Source organism: Urocitellus parryii, chromosome 13 (genome assembly GCF_045843805.1).
Source record: "Urocitellus parryii isolate mUroPar1 chromosome 13, mUroPar1.hap1, whole genome shotgun sequence".
Taxonomy (NCBI): domain Eukaryota; kingdom Metazoa; phylum Chordata; class Mammalia; order Rodentia; family Sciuridae; genus Urocitellus; species Urocitellus parryii.
In genome coordinates, this window is record NC_135543.1 from 66,849,099 (window position 1) to 66,870,940 (window position 21,842).

General features: G+C 58.3%; 1 protein-coding gene across 1 annotated transcript; it reads right to left on the reverse strand.

Moving 5' to 3' along the window:
• Positions 1-631: 631 nt before the first annotated feature.
• On the reverse strand, positions 632-12,531 carry Ninj1 (ninjurin 1). The gene is made up of 4 exons (XM_026406949.2): positions 12,382-12,531; positions 4,498-4,726; positions 3,045-3,208; positions 632-1,540 (listed from the first exon to the last, which is right to left on the reverse strand). The coding sequence occupies exons 1-3, from the start codon at positions 12,454-12,456 to the stop codon at positions 3,054-3,056; spliced, it is 459 nt and encodes a 152-aa protein (XP_026262734.1). The 5' UTR covers positions 12,457-12,531; the 3' UTR covers positions 632-1,540; positions 3,045-3,053.
• Between the last annotated feature and the right edge of the window lie 9,311 nt (positions 12,532-21,842).

A 21,842-nucleotide genomic window follows, 5' to 3' on the forward strand; every position in this document is an offset into this window, starting at 1 on the left:
GGGCCCCTGCCCAGGCCATCGATGACAGTTAGTTCCCCGTACTCAACACACAGGCTGCCCCTCCCCCACTCCCTGGGGAGGACAGCCGCCATCCAGCACCAGAGTCCCCAAGTTAAAAAACACTCTGGAGCAATCCTGGTGAAACCACCCTCCAATCCTCGACCCCAGAACCGTGGTCTGAGAAACGCTTCACCCGAGCAAGACTGAGGGCCGTCGCAGGGCCTGGTGGAGTTCAAGCACTCGCCCCGAGCTCAAATGAGGTGGCACAGGCCATGTGGGATCCAGGCAAGGTTTTTTTTTTTTTTTATCTTATGTTGCTACAAATGACAGAGCAGAGTCCCTGGGCATGGGGACAGGGTAGTGGGCACTTGTCCCACACATCAGAGCTGATGGGCCAGCTCTGGTAGGTCAGCCAAGGTCCCATCTCTACCACTTTGCACAGAAGCACTCGGCAGTCCAAGCACATCAAGCTGCTGGGACCCCAGGACCTATGGCACTCAGGCCCCACACCCTGGAGGCCAGCCCCCCCTCTGCCACACAGCAGGTGACCCAGCGTGGGTGGGTCACAAAGGCTGTGGAGGTGCAGGTTCTGGGACAGCTAAGGACACACTGGGCAAAATGCTCACAAGTGTGTAAGGGGATTCTTTATTCTTGCAAACTTCCTGGTGATTTTGCCTGTGCACAAAGAAATGAAGGCGAGCAAGGCCTTGGAGCTTCAGACCCCGGCCTCTCTGCCTCTAAATCTCACCCTGAGTCGAGATGGGAGCCAAAGAGCTCCCCAAACCCAGCGTTCTGGGGAAGGCAGCCCTGGCTGAAACTCGGTGCTCCCAGGCCCCTGCAAGGAGAGGGGCCGTGGCAGGGTCCCACCCCAGGAGGGCAGGATGCTGCACGGAGCCCAGCAGGGAGAAGCACAAGCTTTATTAATCATTCCTGATTAGAAAAGTGGGGTTTGGACCCCTGAGGAGGGGCTGGGCTCTGCAGGGCCACTGCTGGTTGGAGGGCACGGGCAGGGTGATGGCCCACACGGGCACAGCTGCCTTTTGATGGCCACTAAGCCCAGGCCCTGAGGCCAGAGCCAGTGGCCACCACTGAGGCCAACAGGTGGTGCTGGCTACCCAGTGTCCCCAGTTAGGAAATGGAGGAGGCAGCGGTCACCAGAGGCACCTGGGAAGGCCCCATGGGAAACAGGTCTGCTGGTGCATCAGCAAAGGGAGGGGAATCGCCTTGTCCTTCTCGAATGTCCTGAGATAGAGGCCACTGCTGGCCCCTCCATCCGGCCCATCCACGGACCTGCTGCATGTCTGTGGGACTGTCCAGTTCTGACCTTCTGGGCCTTACATCCAGGCCCCACATGACAAGAGTAGCCTTCTATGGGGCAGTCACAGTCAGAACGGAGGCTCGTCCCAGGACATGGACCAGTCGAGAGCAGCCTGGGCTCTGGCAGGTCTGGGGAGTGCTCCACACAGTGGTGGACATCTCAGGGCACGGTGGCTCCTGGGCTCTGGGCAGCCAGGCTGTGGGGCAGTTGCCATTCAGGGTTCTAGACAGAAGAGAGAAGAGGTGTGAGTTTTGCCTGGCCACTCAACAGTGTCCCAGGTTGGGGGGGGGGCTCCAAGCCCATCCTGGTCACCAGCCCACAGGCACCTCAGGGCCACATACTTGGTGACTCAGACTCAAGAGTGAGAAGGTCACATCTGGCCTGGCTGAGTTGGCACATCTCTCTGAGCCCTCCGTTCTCCCTCTGAAGTACAGTGTTCCCGGGTCCCTGTCAGGATGTAAAGGCCTGGCCCACCAAGGCCCAGCAGCAGTGACCACAACTACCCACCAAGTCCAAGACTCTGCTATGGCTACTTGTGGCCCAGTACATGCAGCAGTCCTGGACTCTGGGCCCATGAGGATACCCCAAGGATACCCATGGAGGGCGGGGTCCAGGAAGAGTAGGCCCCGAAGTGCCCATAAGCCTAGAATCCAGCAGATGACCAGTACTCAAGGAGGGTCAAGGATTGTGTTCAGGCTACACAGCAGATGATTACTAAGGGGCCTGGTCATGCCAGGTGTAAAGGGTCAGGATGGCACACAGGGGGCTCTGTGGAAGGACAACTTATAACCCACCAGGCAGCGAAACAGACCCTACCCAGTTCCTAGCCCAGAAGAGCAACCCTAGGCTCATGGCCAAGAGAACTGGGGCCAGTGTGTCCCCCACAGGGAATATGGCTATCTCTGGCCCTCAGCCATGTGGACTGTGGTGTTGACAGTTCCGGACCAAAGCAACAAGACTGTGGTGTGCATGGTCCCAGCCTCAGACCAAGTCACCTGGCCTTCCCTGCTCATCCCGCTCCCTGGCTAGGTGTCCTCGGGCAGGGGCTCACCCTCCCAGGGCAGGGACAGGGGACGGGGAACCTGGTATAGGAAATCCTTCTGACACTGCATCCTATATTCCAGGAGCAGGGTGGCTGCAGTCTTCCCTGAAGGGAGCCAGGGTCTGCCCTGAGCAGGGGTGACACAGACCTCCAAGGCCCAGCAAGGACAGATGAGGTGTCACAGGGCTGCACGTCAGAAGACCCTGAATACCACCGTGGTGAGGCAGCCGGGCAGGCAGAGGCCATTTTCTCAGGTGAAGGCTCATATTAGACACCACCTGCTGGGTGTGGCTGACATAGGGACAGAACCCCCGGGGTTCTCAAAAGAAGCCAGAAAGATGGTTTTTCACATGAGCTCTCTGGTTCTATAGACGGCAGCTCCAGGGGCCAGGCGTATGGCTGTGGTAGAGCACCTACCTGCCCACCACCCCTGAGGCCCTGGGTTCATCCCCAGCACCACAAAAACACACCAAACCAACTTGAACAGCAGCTTCAAAATCTGTCATATCTAAGCACTGCGGTCACTGGACCCCAGTGTGGGGGGCCAGGCCTGGATCAAGGTGGTGACCAGGTAGAGACCATGTGGAAAAGGGTGACTAAGGAAATCCAGCTGGAGGCTCGCCTGCCCTAAGAGACTTGGTGGCAGTTGACAGCTATGGGTCCCCTGCTCCCCTCCCGGCTCACCTGGCTGCCCTACTGCCGGGGTGCCACGTCCATCACGGGTTTCTGGACCCCAAAGGCTGTGATGAAGATGTTGACCACCACGATGATGAACACCAGGCCCGTGGCCAGGTTGTTGAGGAAGTCCAGCTTGGCGTGCTTGGCCGGGTTGTTAAGGTCGTACTTGACTGTGGGCAAGAGGGAGCACATGGTGTCCAGGGCGGCCCAGAGAGAGAACCAGCCTGGGGACCATGCTGTGTGGACATCACAGGGTCTTCAAACACACATGGGGTAAGTTTTGTCCCCAGAAAAAGTAATGTTTTGCTAAAACTCTGATAGTCCATCCCCTGGATTTGGGGGTCCTGTCTTCTGTAGCCCCCCACTTTCTCCATGAGGAAATGAAGCCCAGGCCAGTCAAGCACCCAGGAGCATGCTTCTCCTGGTCATCAAGCCAGACCAGGTTTGGTTTCTAAGGCAAATGTACTGTGCCCTCATGTGCCTTTCTCTATGGACTCTCTCTCCTGCCCAAGGCTCAATCACACCCATTTCAAAGGTGGATAAACAGGCCCCCGGGAGGCCCCTCACTTGCCTGGAAGCAAAGCAAGAGTCACCCTTGCTGCTCTTGACAAGGATTTCACCTCTGGACCGGGATCCAGCATGCCCGGGGCCCTGGCTGCAAACAGGCAACACTCCACGGAGCCCCAGGGAGCCCAGCCCACCTGCCTGCCTGCCTGCCTCGGGTCCACCTGTCAGTCCATCCGAAGAAGTTGGTCTGATTTTGAAGGAATGTTATTTAGTGACTCAGTTTGGGGAAGACTGGAACACCAGAGGTTACAACCTACAATTTGGGGTTTTGCTCAAAACCAGCAGGATGGCTGGACATTCTGGCCATGGATACAGTGGTCAGGGTCCAGGGTTCCCCCTCGCCTCCGGGGCCAGGGTCCCTCCACAACTAGGCCCAGGAACCTTCCTTACCTCCTGGGCCAGGATTTCCTTCTCACGTTGTGGGCCCAGTGTCCTTCCACACCTCCTGGTCCAGGGCCCTTCCTCACCACCTTGGGTCTGAGTTCCCTCTACACCTCCTGTGCCTAGATTCCCTCCTCACCTCCAGGGCCAGGGTCCTTCCTCATTTCAGGGTCCCCCCCTGCCTCCTGGGCCCTCTTCACTTCCTGTGTGACTTGGCAATTCTTTTCTCACTGGACCCTGTCACCAGTGATGGGCCTGGCTGATGCCAGTCTGTAAGAGCTGCCTGGCACAGGCTACCCATGGAGGGAGCTGGAAGGGCCTGGCGGGAGGCAGGCACTCTGACTCCCAGAGGCCCCAGCCTGAGGATCCGACCCTGCCGTATTTCACAGTGCAGGGTCTGCCTGGGGGTGGGGGATCAAATCCTGGACGACGTGCCCTGCAGAGGAGGGCTGGGGAAGGGGCAGCTCCGTGAGAGCCAGGTGTGCAGGGTGGCAGGCGCCCAGGCTCCTACCGAGGAAGATGAGCAGCACGCCCACGCTGATCTGCAGAGCCAGGGAGATGGAGATGAGGACCACCAGGGGCACAAAGAAGGCAAAGCTGGGGCCCTGCTCCACCACGGCCTTCAGCTGGGACGCGTTGGCCATCAGCAGCGCGATGTCCAGCATGCTCTCGGCTGCGCTCTTCTTGTTGGCGTAATGGTTCATGTTGATGGGCTGGTTCCTCCGGCCCCATCGCGGCGGCTGTAGGGAGGGGACCCGTCAGTGAGCAGGGGAGGAAAGGGGTGACCAGCAGGAGGGGACAGTGGGGAGGGTGACGGTCAGCAGGGAGGGGCCGGGGCCAAGTCCCCCCACAATTGTGGGCTTCTGCTGCCCTGGCCATGGTAAGTGCGTCACTCTGAATGCATTCAGCTGTTACAAAGGGGAGCCCGGGAATAAAGTCCCAGAGAGAGGGGAAAATGGCGACCTCAGCACAGGCACTCTGGTGGTCCAGGCCCTCACCCTCCCGCTGCAGGGCTGCTCCTCCCTGCCTGCCTGTGCCCAGGGCTCTCCCCACTCAGGGCCTGGGCTCCTGTTGGGTGTCAGGAAGGGAAACGGTGTGTGAGTGGACAGGTCCCTGAACACTGCCCAGGCCTGAAACAAGCCCTTCCTGGGCTGGGCCCCGAGGCCAGTCCTGCCTCGGTCACCTCCCCTCAGGCTCCTCAGTCCCCTGCCCCCACCCTCCACACTGCCCTGCAGCATGGCTTGGCCACTCGGCCTAGCTGCAAGCTGCTCAAAGGCACGGGGCACCAAGAGTCTGCCAGTACACAGCAGGAGCTCAATAGATGCCTTGGCATGCTGCATACAGTCGAACTTCGTTGTCTCAACTTTCATAGTAAGAACACAGGAATACACGTCCTGATCTCTTCTCTATGGTGCGTATCTCCCGGTGACATCACTCTCCTATCTTAGGGCTGGTCCCAGTCCCGACTCAGCCCCATGCCATTTTCCTGCTGCCTCCCACCCCTAGACCCAGCCAGTCACCGGGGGCCTGCACTGCCTCCCCATTCAGCACCCTTTCCTGTTACCATGGACCCTCACATTCTGAGGTCCTGCCTAGAGGCCCCTGCCTCCGGAGAGCCTCCTGTGACCTCTCCTAGTAGGACAGAGACCTCTCCTACCATGGGAGTCACCTCTTGAGCCAGCCTGTTTTATTCCAGGGCCCCTATAGGTACCTGGCTCCTTCATTCCATGGAGCCAGGCAGCCCCCCTCAAACTGTCTTGGTCAGATCCCTTCTCAGCCACCACAAAAATCCCCCCACCCTCAGCCCTGGTCCTCTGTCCAGGGCTGCCTGGCCCTGCTCTGTAGCTTCCAGGGACTGGGCACCGGATTGGAGGCAGTGGCCAGGGCCAATGCTGGTGGTGGCCTCCTGGGGCTACTCTGGGAGGGAGATCCTGTTTCCAAACTCATGAAAGATGCAGGGGTGAGAGGCCAGTGCTGCAGGTGTGAGGAGGGTGGACACAGGCGTCACATGGCCAGGGTTTTGTTCTGGTGGTGTGTGTCTTTAAGTTGAAGTGTGCCCAAGAGGAAGGCAGGGTGCGTGGAGATACGGCTGGGCTCCGCTGCCTGCACCTGGGCCGGAACATTCCAACCGCTCGCCTTTGGCATCAGCTGCTGTGTGGTACAGTCACTCGGGTCAGTCCTACACTGGAGAGCACAGAGCAAAGCTGTCTCCACCTGGGCTGGCCACCAGCACCAGCCCCCCGCCCCAGTGCTACTCGGGAATCACTGCAGGTGTGCCATGAGGCCCCTCTGGGGTGGCTGCACCCCTTGGACCCCTCCCAGACGACATGGGTCTGGGTGTGGGCAGTCTGTGTTTATTGGCCCATGTCTGGCACTGAGGTCACCTCCAGCTTTGCTTCCACAAGGCCATCCAGCTGGCCACACCCTGCCACACATGTGCTCTTCTGGGTACAGAGCATCCAGGGGCTGCTGGCTCACAGTAGGCAGGTGCTCCTAATTTCTTAAACTCAGGGTACCAAAGTACTTTCCCTCCAGGCTGCCCCCGGGCTTAACCACGTCCCAGCCCAGGAGCTGTCCTTAAAAGAAAAGGCCAAATATAGATCCTGTGAGGACCTTCCATAGACAGAGACACACATGCATACAAACATACACCCCACAAGCATATACACAAAGACAATATGCACATGTGAACACATACAATATACATGTGCACAACCACACATACATATATGAAACGCACACACATAAATACATACACATAAACACAAATACCCCAAATATACAATCATTCCAGACATATGTACACAATACCCATTCATAAAATATAGCACGTAACACTTATACACACATGGACAAACATAGGCACACACATATGCAATTACTTATACACCACTTAGAGGCACCCACCTAAGGTGCACATACACATACGCAACACAACACATGCATAAACACACCCACACATGTACACAGTATATACACAAACAGGCTCACATAAGCACACAAACACATACAGAGCACCCAAACATATCCACATACATATGTACACAACACACATGTGCACACATGCATGTACAAACAAAACACACACAACATACATTCATCATGAAGGAGCACTGTCAGCAGAGAGTCCTATATCCTGGCCCCTGGCCTCAGCCCTCAGCACCTGCCATCATGGGAGTCTGTGTCCCCGCTATCCTGTCCTCATACCCACTTGAGTGGGGGTAAACTGAGGCTCAGGGCAGGAGGTTCCTTATTCAAAGCTACACAGCAAGAAAGGACTGGCTGAAATTCGAACCCAGGCTCTGGGGTTCAGAGCCCTAGAGGATGACAACACTATCTCCATCGTCCCTGTCAAGGTGGGCCAGAGTATCCGGGCTGCTCTGTAGACATGGAGCTCTTGGGGGGCTCCCTGCCCCAGGCTCAGGACAGTTAGTCCCACTTTGAGCTTGTCTCTCATGGGGCTGTGAAGCAAACACCCTGAATGGCTCAGAGCCCTGGGGCCAGCAGGGTCCCCAACCCAGTGTCCCTCCTGGTGAAGAGTACTTCTGGCCCACCCGGCCATCTGCTTCCTGTTCACTCTATGCAATGACAAGAAGCACAGGCTGAGCCATGGTCAAGGCTGGGGAGGCCTCTGCACTGGCTCAAGCCCTCATTCCCCCCAGCCTGGCTCTAAGGCCCTAACCACAGCCTCCCTCTGCTGCCTCAGTCTCCCCACATGCACAACCGGGCCACACCCTGGGAAGCTGCCTACCCACTGGATGGGAGGGAGCATTACTTTCCCTTTCCATGACCAGGAGACTGAGGCTCAGAAGGGGCCTGCCCAGGGCACCTCGAGGAAGGAGATCAGAATTCAGGCCCAAGACGAGGACCCGAAGCCCAGGGCTGCCTTGGGACACACACTGGTGTCCATCCTGGGCAGGGGAACCACTCAGGCTGTGTGGGCTAATGGGAGCGTCATGTGGTTGGGGAAGGGGACAGCACACCAGGCCTCCTGGGGCTCCCTGGCCTTGGGCCTGCTCAACGGTCTCAAGATGGGCAGGCAGATAGACCTATCACCCATAGGTCAGGGAGCCCACAGCCTGACCAACTGCCAAGAGCATGCCAGAAAACTCCTGCTGGAGCCTGTGCCTGTGACCTGGGCAGTTCAGGGAACAAACACCCTGGTTAATGTGTCCCTGGAGCCAACAGGAGTTCCCTGAAACCTCAGCAGATCTGGGAGCTGGGATGATGCCCGTTTTCCTGTAAATACTGGGAAAAACCCCGGGGAGAGTCAGCCCCAGGCAGGGGGCTGCCTTCTATAGTCACTCGGTCCTGGGCCTCCTGCCTTCCAGAGCTCAGGTTCGGGGGAAGCTGGTCCAGAGAGCATTTGAATTAGCCCTGCTGCACCCATAGCCTGGCTTAGTCATAGTGCAATGGGTGCTATGGGTCCCCCAGAACTTGACTGGGGGGACTGTGGCCCAAGCTGGGCCCACTATACCAGCTGCTGCCACAGAGGCCGTGCCCAGAGCTGGGCTGGGGCTGCCACCACACCTCCTCTGTCATCCCCATTCCAGGGACCAGAAGTGCCTCAGTTTTCTCATCTATAAAACAGGCAGATAGGGGGCTGGGGATGTGGCTCAAGCGGTAGCACACTCGCCTGGCATGCGTGCGGCCCGGGTTCGATCCTCAGCACCACATACCAACAAAGATGTTGTGTCCTCTGATAACTAAAAAAATACATATTAAAATTCTTTCTCTCTCTCTTTAAAAAAAATAAATAAATAAAAGAAAATAAAACAGGCAGACAGGGATGTGGAGAGGACTGTATATGGCAGTCTCAGAAGTCTTGTGGCCTGTTACAGTGCCCTGTAGTGGGTGACAGGGCTGGGATGTTCCTCCACCCGGGTATGTGGCTGTCCCCATTGTGACAGGCTCTGCCTCCTACCTAAAAGCTCTACCAGCTCATAAATAACCACACACATACAAAACGGCAACCAAGAAAAGAAAGGACAGTTGGGCATGGGTCCCTCTGGGCTGAGCAAACCCAAGAGAGGCATCAGGTCAAGTTGCCGCCCTGGGTGACCGATGTCCAAGTCTAGTTAGATCCTGGCTGACTCCAGCCTGGCCTGCTCCCAGGCCTGCCTCTTGGGCTTAGCTAGGCACAGTAGCTAGTGGGGAGACCTGAGAATTGGGGTCCCACGACCTCCATGGACCTGTGGGTTTTGGGCATCTCTCATCCATGCGGGGGTAGGACTTCTGGGTCTATCCCCCCAGACCAGGACTGGCATGAAGCCACCAGGGCTGGCTTCCAGGTCCAGCCCTCTGAGGCCTGCGCCTGGCCTCTGCTGTTCATGCCTAACCAGCTCAGGAAGCAGGGCCTGAGGGTCTCTGGGCTCCACATCTGCATTCCTGGCAGGAAACCCTAGCCAGACAGCAGGAAGTACAGGAGGCGGGGGTCCTCTTAGCAGCTAGGCTATGGCTTGGGCTGGGCAGCACTACTTCCCCTGGGCTCAGTACTGACCAGGAGTAACCTCGAGGCCCATCAGGGTCGCCTTTAGAATTTAGCTAAGATCCTATCCGTCTCAGGACCTGCCAGGCAAGCAGAAATGAGAGAAAGAGGGAACTTCCTCTGGCAGCTGAGGCTGTGCAGTGTGAGTAAAGATCCATATCCTGGAGGCTAGAGAGGTGGCATTAGGAACCTCGCCCCAGGGACTGTGAGTGGCAGGAATATGGATTGGCACCAGAGGGCTGTGACCCAGCCATGTTCCAGTCACTTCTTGGCCATCTCCCTCCTGCAGTGGGCAATGCAGTACTGGGCATGACATAACTGTGGGTCATTTCCACATTCAAATTGATGTTTACTCTTCCTGTGCTGCAGCCCAAAGTGAGTCGAGGTCCAGAAGGAGCGGGCTCAATCCCTGGACACTGACAGGGATCCTCACGTGAAGGGCCCTGGGGAGGCCAGGAGTGTGGGAGGGGGCATGGTGGAGCTTGAGAGGGCCCGCCTGGGCACCCCTGCAGAGGAGGTACAGCTGCGACTCTGGCGAGCGTCAGCCATCTAGGAAGCAAGCAACAGGGCCCAGTGTTATGGAGGAGGGAGGCCCTCTGAAGGCCCCACCCTGGGGAAGGTGCTGCTCTTTGGAGCCACACTGCCTGGTGTCACCACAAGGAGAGAGTCTCTGGGGTAGAAAGTTATAAGTTGCCAATGCCACTGTGTGCTGGGCCCTGCTCCACGCATTTCCTGTAGATAAGCACGTAGGACTCACCATGATGCCACTCAAGGGGAAGAACTGTTATCTACCGATAGGAAACTGAGGCAGAGTGCTAACATGGTGGCCCAAGAAATGGCACGGCAGGGTCCCCACGGTAGGGGGGAGAAGGCATGGAGCCATAGGGGTGAGCAGAAAAGACTTGTAGGCTGACCACTCCTCATGGAAGCCTCTTGCTGGGGACCTGAGGTTCCTGTGACCTCGGATGGGCCTACAGAGCTTCTTCAGAGCCAGGCTTCGCAGCCCACCGCCTCAAGATGCATGTGTGTGGAGGTCTGGCCTCTGGGACTTTGCTTCTACTGTTCCCTGGGCCTAGGTACCCTCCATAGGTAGAGGGTCAGACCTGTCTGCCTTCCTCCTCACCCTGGGGCAGGAGGCCTGACATCCCCCACCCCACAGTGTGGTGGCCCTCTAGCTCCTGGAATCCTACACCTTGGCCTTCATTTTTCCACCTGGTCTGGGCTGCTCTCTGATTTCTGAAGGTAGGCTGAGATAGGGGTAGGAGGTTGCTTCTCTCTCCCTTTGGTCCCTACCCAAAATAATGACCCCTGAGCACCCAACCAGGTCTCTCCTGAGCCCAAGATACACCCAGAGCCCCTGGGAGGCAGGGCCCACCCTGATGCCTACAGAGCTGAGCAGAGATGGTACTGAGTAGAGGGTAGAGTCTAGGCAAGGCCAAAGGTGGGGGGTGAGCAGAATCCCTTCCTTTAAACCAGTTTCCAAGTCACCTGCCTCTTTATTGACTTTATTTGCTTAAGATTTTTCCTCGAAGGCCGCCAGGGATCATTTGTACTCCCTTTATTAGGTGGGTGGGGGAGTACCAGGGATTGAACTCAGGAGCACTGGGCCACTGAGCCACAGACCCAGCCCTATTTTGTATTTTATTTAGAGACAGGGTCTCAGTGAGTTGCTTAGCGCCTCGCCATTGCTGAAGCTGGCTTTGAACTCGCCATCCTCAGGAGCTGCTGGGATTACAGGCAGGCGCCACCATGCCTCGGGTTCTCCCTTTTTAAGACCATGTATAGAAGGCCCAAAAGATGAGTGCCCCCCCCCCATCCCCAAGGACACACAGCCAAGGTCTCCTCTGCCAGCTGCTTCAAAGTGCTCACACACTGGGGCAGAGCCAGGTCTCAGTCCTGCACACCTAGGTGAGTCCCAGGACTCCTCTAAGCCCTGTTTCCTCATCTCTAATCCAGGGACAAACGTGTGTGTAACCCCAGGACTGACCCTACTTCCTGCTGGTGCCCTTTCTCCCAAACATAGCCTATCCCCAAGGAATACTCCTGGGACTGGTCACTCTGCCCCAATCATGCCTAAAGCAAGCCTGGAAAATCCCAACCAGACCAGAGTTCCCCACCCCCATTCCTGGGGGGTCGGAAAATGAAAGGATGTCCAAAGTCAACAAGTCACCCGAGGGCCAGGCCAGGACGGCTCCCTGGCCGGCTCAGCCCTGGCAGAAGGGGCTGGAAGGTGGGGAGGAGGTTCAGGAAGAGGGTGTACCTCCAACACAGGGGCAGGACGGCTGCTAAGGCCTGCCCCAGGCTCGCAGCCTTCCCGGGCCCTGCAGGGCAAGCTCTGGGCAGGCCCCACTAGGGCCCGCCAGGGGACACTCTGAAGGCTTTGAGTGGGTGACATTCATTTTTCAGGGCAGGTGAGTGGAGCCTGGGGTTCCCCCATCAGGGCAGCATCCCACAGTGTGGTCACCCTGTGACGTAGGCGTCTGCTTACTGCTGGCCTGGAGCCCAGATGCCGTGACTCTTCTCCGCCCACCCCGGGGGCACGCAGGAGATGGGGCGGTGAGGCTGAAGTTAGAAGGGCGCTGTGGGAGGCCGTCCCTGCTCGAGAGCGGCGCCCCAGCTCCGCCGCGCAGCCGAGCGTGGGTACGGTCCGCGGGGCTGCAGACGGCGGCACGCCAGCCCTCCCCGCGCCCCTGTGACCCTGCAGGGGCGGCCAGAGCCTCCAGGGCCACTGCTTGGGTCCCGGATAGGACGAGCGGGACGTCGCTCTGGCGCATCGCCCCCCCACCCACCACACAGCATGGGGAGCTCACCAGGCGACGCACACAGGTGCCCGCAGAGCCGCGGGTGCCGGGCCCAGAGAGGGAGGTGCCGGCCAAGGTCACACAGCAGCGGGGGTGGGGGTCTTACCGAGGTATCTGGGGAGCCGGGGGAGCCCGGGCGCAGGTCGCCGTTGAGCTCGTATTCCTCGGTGCTCGAGTCCATGGTGCGACCGCCCGGGCCGCCTAGCTCCGGGCCTGAGCCCGCCCGCGCCTCGGCCGCCGAGTCCGCGGCTGTGTGCCCGCCCCCGCCCCGCCCCGCCCCGCCTCCCGGCCCGGCCGGGCCCGCCCCGCCCCGCCGCGCCGCGGTACCGCCCCCAGACTCCGCCTCCGCTGGGGCGGGGCCGGGCCCGGAGTCCCAGGGCCAGCGGGCCTGGACAGCGCTGTCTGGTGCGACGCGGGGTCCCGGGCAGCGCGGCGCCGGGTCCCGTAGAGGCACCGGAGGGCCCCCAAGTGCCCGGCCGCAGCAGCCCTCTGGCCCTCGGTGATGGCCACTTTATGACGTGAGGTCAGGAAAACCAGCCGTTCCCTGGCCACTTTGCAAACTGCAGGGCGCCGCTGCCAGGCGAGCGGGCGTGGCCGCCGCGGCCGGGCCAGGCTTTCCCGGGCGGAGCTCGCCCTCAGGCTGCAGGCAGCTCCGGCTCGGCGCCCGCTGCCGCACGGCAAGTGGGTGCACGTGGCTTCCTACTTGTGGTCATCAGCTTTCCTACGTGGGAAACGGGGGGCCGGGGGGCCTCCGGCACAGCCTGATGGCGGGGACCGGGCAGAGTGCGGATCCCGGAGCGCGCGCCGCTCTGCCCGGAGGCGGCACCCTGTGCCCGGCCCGCAGACCTAGTCGGTTCCCAGCCCGAGGCTCAGTCGGCTTTGTTTCCCAAGACACCCTGGAACCACCTCTTCCGGGCGTGGGAAGCCAGGTGGGGTGGAGGGGAGGGGGAGACGTCATCTTCCAGGGCAACGCAGCGCTGCAGGAGCCTGGAGGGCAGGGGTGAAGGCCAGCTGCCTGTCTCCTCCGTCCTGACCCTGACCTCTCCCAGACTCGGCTGCTTTTTGCATCCTTTCACAGGTTGCACCTCAGACTGTGCATCTCCTGGAGTTCACAAAGGCCTCCCCTAAAGCCTTAGGAAGTAGTGAGCAGACCCTGTCATGCCCCCAGGCCAGGCGCTGCCCAGAGCTGCCACCTTACAGCGCTGTAGTCTCCAGTGGGTCGCTAATCTCTGTGCCATCACCTCCAGTACTGGCTCTTGGCCTCAGGTTAGGGCTTGGTCAAGGCCATGTGAGCCTGATCTCTTTTCTGTCTCCCCGCAAGAAATGAAGGGGCCAGAGGTTCAACAATGGCATCCAAGCTCGCAGGTGTGCCGGATCCTGTTGGAGACACTGGAGGCTGGACCAAAGAAAGCAGTGGGCCCCTACCCTATGGAGCTGAGAGGCAGACAGTGGGCAAGTCACAGAGGTCAGCACCGTGTGGGGCCTGGTGCCATCACTTCTTGTGTTACTAAGGGTCCTAGGGAGAGGCCATTCTCCTCCGTCACTGGACAGGGGAAGAAAGTCAGGCATGGCTGGAGAGAAGCTCGGCCCCAGGCACTCAGCCCAGGAGCCATGCTGTCCCCCAGGAGTGTGGCAGCCTGTCTGTCCCGTCCCCACCTCACTGGACATTCTCAGGCTGAACAGGCAGCCTTCGGGTGGCCCTGGGACCCAACTCCTGCCTAACCCACGTGGCCCCAAGCTTGTCTTCCCTGTTCCCGCCCTTGCCTCTGCCGGGGGAGGGGGCGAGTTTTGTAAGTGAAACCGAAGGCACAAAAAATGCAAGTCACCCTGAGGGATTTACCAGAAAAAGGGAATTTTCCCTCACCCCAGGTCCGTGCCCTGTTCCTGCCCCATGGCAAGTCAGCTGAGAGGAGGGGCAGGTGGGGGCCAGCGAAGTGGCCAGATTCCAACGGGGCCCCCACTGGTTGGGTGATGGGGGCTGGTGGCTTGGTCTCTGTTTCCTGGTGTATTCATTCTTCAGCCGACGAGAGGCTTCTGGGGGTCAAGGGCACTTCAGAGCCACCCTGGGAGAGTCAGGCCAGCTCACTCTGACCGCAGCCCCTGAGTCCCATGGCCCACAGGCGGACTGCGGATCCCCCATTGGACTGAGGGTGTGACGGGACAGCCAGGCGGTGCCCCTCCACCGGAGCACAGCTGGGGTCCAGCAGCCAGGAGCTGTTTGGCCTCCTTTACAGCTGAGGAGACAGGCCCAGAGAAGGTGTCCCAGCCTCGAGCCCGCCTGGTGACCACTGTTCTTACCTGACCGGGTCACTGTCGCCTCACTTGACTGTGCACGAGTAGGGGGAAATCCACATCTTCAAATGTGGGCTCTGTCCACACAAAAACTGCCCCCTGCGGCCACTGTATGGGACAAGCTCCACCCTGTGGGTGGCTCTGGCCAACACGGCGTGTGTGTAGGGGGTCCTGGAGAGAGGGAGAAGACCACAGAGAAAACATGTTTCTGGTGGGCCAAAGGTGGCGGGCGGGAAGGCCCCCAAGGTATTGGGCGGAACGGGAGCCTATTCTGTGCTTTGGGCCCTTTGGTGGCTCCAACCTGTGAGATCCATTAGTCCTGATTTCCAAGAGAAGACAAGAAGATTGTATTGAATGCAATTGAGAAATCAGACTCTGGGTTTGTAAACCCGCTCTGTGATGGTGGCCCCCAGAGTCCCCAGCGGTCACTGCATGTGAGTGGTGCATTCTCAGGCTCCCAGAGCAAGGCGTCACTAGGGGCTGTCCTGCATGTCAGCACTGAGGGTTTTCCCGGGTGTCTGCTGTGTCATCCCACTTGGTTTCCCTGCTATGCTTAGGGCTGCTTACCAGGCTGTCCTCTGCTGGACCCAGCCCAGGACACATCTTAAAGGGACCATGCCCCATATGTCCCAGCCACCTCCTTGCTTCCAGGGTCTCCTGGAGATGCTGAGCCATTGAACTGTATACTCAGCTCCAGATGCTGGCCCTGATCCCAGGGTCCATGGGAATTGTCCCCAGGAGGGACATAGAGGAGGAGGGGCCCAGCAAGGGCCATGGCTGAGCCCCCTGGCTCTAACAAAGAGAGCTGTGCGTGTGTATGGCTCCAGCCTTTCTGAGCACACAGACCTTCGTGCCTCGGCTTGTCATGCGGAGGAGGTCTTCGCAGGGCACAGGGCGTTTTTGTCAGCCCTGAGGGAAGGCAGCCAGAGCCAGGGCCCTTCTCCCTACATGCCACCCCACTGCCGGGGCTGAGCACCCCTGTCACCACAGGGAGCGTGGAGGTGCCACTGGGTTCCCAGAGAACATGGTAGAAAGCTCCAGTTGTTAGACAGCTCACACCGACTGCACATTCCTGCAGGGAGCCTGGGAAGCAGTCCGTGCCTGCTCTGCGCCTCTCAGGGCCTGGAGGCAGAACACCGTCTCCGTTCCACAGGGAGAGAACCAGGTTGGAGAGGCAGCATGACACGCCCCAGGCTACACAGCTGCAAGAGGCAGAGTGGCTTGCACAGCAGCTCCTGCCTCCTCCCAGGCTGCCCGCACATGCCTGCTGCCAGTCCTGGGCATGCCCATCCTTTCCCACCCACTGGAGGAGCCTGTGACCTGGCCTCATGGCGGGTGAGGGGCTGCGTGTCTGGCAGGTGTTTCCAGGAATCACAACTCCTGCAATATCACGCACAGAGGGAGGCGGCGTGCAGTGGCATGAGCTCTGCATTCCAGGACAGAGGAAGGAGGGCTGGAATGGTGACGAGGAGCTGTGCCATCTGAGCATGCCGAAGACAGGAGGGCGGAGGATCAGAGCACCCAGAGGTTTGCCGAGGTCACCAGTCGGGGTCCTGTGGGAGCAGGGGACACAGGTGGGTCAAGGATGATAACAGGCTGGTGATATGCAGGTGCCTGATGATGTTGCTCTGTTCTCCAGGGAGAAGTCACATGCCCAAGGCCACGGGGCAAGGCATAGCTGCCCCAGAAGTCCCCTGGACACCAGGAACCTAGTGGGAGTGACTGGTCATGGCCATGTGCCATCTGGCACATTGTATGGCCATTCACAGAGCTAACAGAGTAGTCCACTGCCTGGTGGGAAGAGCTGGTCCTTCACGTAATGGAATGGACAGGGAGAAGCGGGAAGCCAGCCCCAGCCTCCTCTGTTGAGTCTGGTCCTTTGATCTAGCCCTGCCTGCTTGGACAGTGGACTCTCCCCCAGGGCTCCCCAAGGCCAGGAGGACACTGATGCCACGCTGCACCTATGTCCAGCAAAGCCCTGTCCAGCTGCCAGAGCACAGTGGCAGGGGGAGCAGACACCTCTGCTGTCTGTCCCCAGACCTCAGCCATAGGCTCCTGGTTTTTAAGCTTTTGTTCAGAGCTGCACTTCCCTGCAGCTCCGTGTCCTACAGCTATAATCTGGCAATGAAAGAGATGCACACAACATCAAAGAAGGGGCCATAAACAGGGAATATTCATTAGTTCTTCCTTCCTGCTGGCTGGAACATGGGTGAAATGGCTAGAGCTCCAGTAGCCACAGGGGACCACGAGGAGACCTCGAGTATGGAAGCCTTGCATAATGGAGCCACTGATGGAAGGAGCCTGCATCCCCAGTGCTTGGAGCATAGGCCCTCCCTCTGCTATAAGGCAAAAGAACCCAACAACAACAACAACAAACTATCTCATTTTGAGGCTGCTATAATTTTGATACTCGTAACTAGTTTGAAAAAATAGACTATGCCACTGGCATAAAACCCTCCTGGGTCCCCTCTGGACCCTGTATACCTCAGGCCCTGTCCTTCCCTCTCCCTCCTCTGGTCCTTCCCTCTCCCTTCCCTCCCTTCTCTTTGTCCCACTGGTCCTTTCTACCTCCAGGTCCTTGTGCTCCCAGTTCCCTCTACCTGAGTCTCCCACCCCAGCCTCCATGTGGCTGGCTCCTTCCTGTCACCTGACGGCAGGATACCTGTCCCTGCACCTGAATCAGGCCCTCGTGCGTATGTTTGTGTGAGTCGCCTGCTGCCTCCCCCGGCCCAGCCAGAATCACAGCCCCCATGTGGGGAGGGAGGAAAGCCAGAGCCAGGTGCCACTGACCCTCTGGCCACTCTGGTGTCTGCCCGGGCACAGCCTAGCCACGTCCACTTGGCTCTGCCTGCAGGCATAGTGCCCAGGTGTCCCTTGGCCCAACCCATGCTCAGCAAACCACTAATGACAGGGGCTGCTGGGCTCCTTATTCTTGGTCCCAAGAGTGACCGGTCACTCGGGCCACAAAGCCACTCGGCCAGAGAGTGTAGGCGTGAGGGCAGCTGGCTGGCGGGGCAGGTGGTCTGTGGTTTGGTGGAGACACATCCTGTGGCAGCCAGCTCTGGCCCGGACCTCCCCTGCCCCCATAGCCCTGGTCAAGCTGGGCCTTAGCTATTGACCTTGGTTCATTTGGGGAGCTGTCTGAGGAGCTGGCTAGGCTGGACACCCAGGGCCTAGATGAGATGCCATCTCCTCCTTAGTGTCCCCCCGGCCAGCAGTCCCCCTCCCACCCTGTGCACCAGGGTCCGAGGGCCCCCCTCAGCCTTCTCTCCTGAGACCCTTCCCTGCAGAAGTTCAGGAGGTAAAGAGGGCCACCTGCATGTGGGACACTTCCCCACCAGTCTTGGGCCATCAGGGGCCCAGAGCTGTGAGTTACAGCTGCTTTCCTAAAGAATGGGAGAAATGGAGAGTCACCGCCCGAAGGCCAAGTGCAGAAAGAGCTGCTGATGCCAACCAACACCAGGGTCATGGCTTGGGGTGCAGTTTCTCGGTATGGGGTTGTTGTGTCTTCACAAGGAGGGGAAACCGAGGCTCTGAGAATGAGATGTGAGTCCACGTCACCCGAGTCCTCCACAGGGGCCAGGAGCCACCTCTTGTCTTTGGAGAGGCCGAACCCTTCCCTGTCTCCCTGGGGAGGTGCAGCCCATCTCAGATCCCAGGCGGACCCCGGCTTTGCTCCTCCGAGGCAGGGATTGGACAGCCCGCAGCCTGTGCCCTTGGACCCTCATCGCAGTTCTGTCCGAATGTCATCAGCCTTTGCTTGGAGGGGCCTTGCTACAGGTCCCAAATGTGGCCACACATCAGAACCGCCACGGGGCAGGGAACCAGTTGGCAGGCCCAGCCTGGCCTCTCTCCTGAGGTTAGAGGCAGGTTGGAGGCCCCTCTGTGAGTCTGGGCAAGGCCGTCCTCAGCAGCCCTGAGGTCAAGATTGGGCCACATTGGACCAAGGGAGCTGGGCAGAGAAGTCCCTGTCCTTGAGCCACCGTCAGGGGCAAGCCATGCCCAGAGCCTCGCCCAGACCCTGTCCATTGTCCCTTAGCAGGAGGCAGGGGGCCCACTGCTGTGGACAGGATTCAGAGGTGTGGCAACTTAGAGGTGGCCGTGGCTCAAAAGCACCATTTTTCATTTTCTTATTTGCATAATTGGGGAGGAGGAGGATGAAAGGAGGACTGTTTGGAGGCCCAGGGGTGGGCAGGCTCCCTGTGCACTGGGAGGTACTGGAATGGGCTGATGGCGACCACTGTGGCTGGCCAGAGCATCTGAGGGCTAACGCGTTGTGTTGTCTGGCAGGGTGAACGAGTGACCGGTGGGCTGTGTGCGTGGTCAGGGAATGGTGACCCGGGCGAGCTAGGTGCTAGGAGGATCAGGGCAGAGCAGCCGGTGAGGGAGCCGGGGCTCCACTTTCTCCACACCCTTCACCCTGTGCCCTCTGGCCACTGTCACCTGTTCTGATGGCTCCATCTGAACTCGTGGGGCCCTTCACGTCTTTCCTCCCTGTTTGCCCCAACTCTGGCCACGGCTGGGGATTCTGTTTCTTTCTTTGCTTTTCACCAAGGCTGATAGGAAGGACATGGATTCCACTGGAAGGAGGTGGATGGGAGGCCTAGGAGTCTCTCGGCCTGTGAGGGCAGGGTTCCCAAGTAGGGGCCAGGCGTGCCCTCGGGGCTGCTGCTCAGGGGGTGCCAGAGGATTCCATGGGGCCAGAGCTGCTCTGTTCAGGCAGATCCCACCAAGAACCAGGCCCTGAGCAGGACCCGCCGGCTTCTCTTGGGGCAGCTGCCCAACCAGCCTGTGGGCGTTGCCTGTGCTCCTCAGAGGACACAGCCTCTGGGGCAGTTCCCCCAAATGCCACGTTTCCTGTCCCCAGGTCAGATGGCGTCTCGGCTGGCCAGCGGCCCAGCTCCGCAGGCCCGTGGCTGGGCAGAGCCCTGGGCAGCCTGCAGTTGGGCTGGGCAGAGGGTATCTCACGAGTGGATGAGAACCCTTCCAGCACAAAGGGGCATTTATGGGATGGAGGTGGCCTGTCTCCCTCGGAACACAGGCAGGACAGAAATAGCCTTTCACGGAGCGCCAGGAGGGCTGGGCTCGCCTGCCCGGGAGGGTGTCAATTTTCCAGCTCTGTCTCCAAACCGGGCAACCTGTCCATGTTCACAGTAAGCTACTCACCCTGTCCTGGGCAGGGGACTCCCTGAGACTCTGCTAGCTGAAACAGAGAGAGAGAGAGAGAGAGAGAGAGAGAGAGAGAGAGAGAGAGAGAGACAGACAGACAGACAGACACAGAGACAGAGAAGGAGGAATGGAGGAAATTACATGCAGAAAGACAGAGCCCAGACGAGGGGGAGAAACTAGATACAGGTGAGTCGCCACTGGGACACGCGCCTTGGAGGTTCCGGTGACGTGAATGCCATGACTCGAGGTCTCACCTGCTGTCCGAGGGCCTCCAAATATGGCTTCGCCTCCCTTCTCTCAGTAAGGTGAGAGCAGACAGCCCCATGTTCCAGGGGTGACTCAGGAGTCCCTGACCATCCCAGCCCCTCCAAGCCTGCAAGGGCTTGTGTTATTTCTCCTGCTTATAATAATGTCCTCCAAAATAGGCAGATAAAAAAGAATCAAGTCCCCTGAGTACCCCGTACCAGTCTGTTTTCTGTTGCCAATAACAGAACTACACACGGGGTGCGTCATGGAGAAGAGAGGTTTATTTGAGCTCACCGTTCTGGCTCAAGGTGGAAGACCTGCGTCTTGTGGTGGCCCTCATGCTGCAGAGTCCCAAGGCAGCACAGGGCATCAGGTGGCAAGAGACAGGGTGTGTGCATCTTCCGTTCTCTCCCTCTTCTTATGAAGCCACCAGTATTCTGTCACGGGCTCCACCTGGGGGATTAACTTTCAACACATGAAACCCTGGGGACACACCATCCCATCCCACACACACCTACACACAGCTTTTATAATTTAGTGCACTAGAACCGATGCTGATGATGTTTTGGAGATGAGAAGTGGCTTGGTTGTGTTAGTAACAGAGATTGAAAAGTCAAAGGCTTAGCTAATGTAGACTTTATTTTTCTCAACATGAAAGAAGGATGGAGATAGGTCATCTAAATCTGGTTTGCCAAGTCCATAATGTTATTGGGGCTCTTTCTTCTCTGCTTTGCATAGTCTGTAGCTCCTTACTTCAAAACAACCTTATAATCCAAAATGGCTGCTGGAGAGCCAACTCTCACAGCAAGAACTTAGCATAGAGGATAAAAAGGAGCTCATTTCTAATTGTTTGTCACCTGTTAAGGAGATTTCCTGATGACCCAATTAATTCTGCTTACTTCTCATTGCTACCCCTTGCCGGAGGTTCAGCAGGGTGCACTGTCCCTCAGAATAAAATCAAGGCTCATTTTCTGAGACCTGCATTACCTGCCCTAGAATGTCACTTACAATTACAGCTTAGAGAGGTGTGTGGCTGGTTCCTTCTAGAAGGCAAATTTTCTAATATATACCAAGCGGGATTCAAATATTCATTTCCTCTCTTCCAGTTCCATCTGTGTCTTTATATTTGGGAAACAAAGAAGGGGGGGGGAGGCACAGGCAGGAGGATGCCCCTTGTCCCATGATCGATGAGGATGACAATTCATGAATAACGGAATTTCCAACCGTGGGGAAAACATAAGCACACTGTACGGTCTTGACCTGTCGGGATGGTCTGCCAGTCCCTGGAAGCACCGGTCATCAAGGTTGCTATCCACCTGCAAGTGTTTACGGCGTGACTCTAAAGACAGGGCATCCAAACAGGCCTCCTGTGATTACCCCTAGATGACCACACGTCTGGGTGCCTGGCGAACAGACGCAGCCCAGGGTTTCCTTTTAAACTCCCCCGAAGCTTGTTTTAAATACACGTATGCTTCAATGAAATGTTCCTATTATAAAAATATGTTCAATGTAGAAAATTTAGAAAATGAAGGTAAGAAAAAGAAAGAAAAAAAATTATTTTGCCCCCAAATCAAAACTGTCCCCTTTTGGATACCATATCATCAGTGGCAACGAGCACGGTGCCCTCAGGGGCACCCAAGGGGACTGTTTATGTCTGGCTCACGCACCTGCAATTTGGCTGGCATAGGGTTGACCTTGGCGGACCAGGACCCACGCTGCTTCTCAGTTTCACATCTGCTCTAAATGTGTCTCCTGTACTCTTGGGACTGCCCTGTCCTTCTGTGTTCCTCCCATCGTGAGTGTCAGAAGCTCCTGGTGCTGGGCACAGTGACACACGCCTGTAATCCCAACAACTGGGGA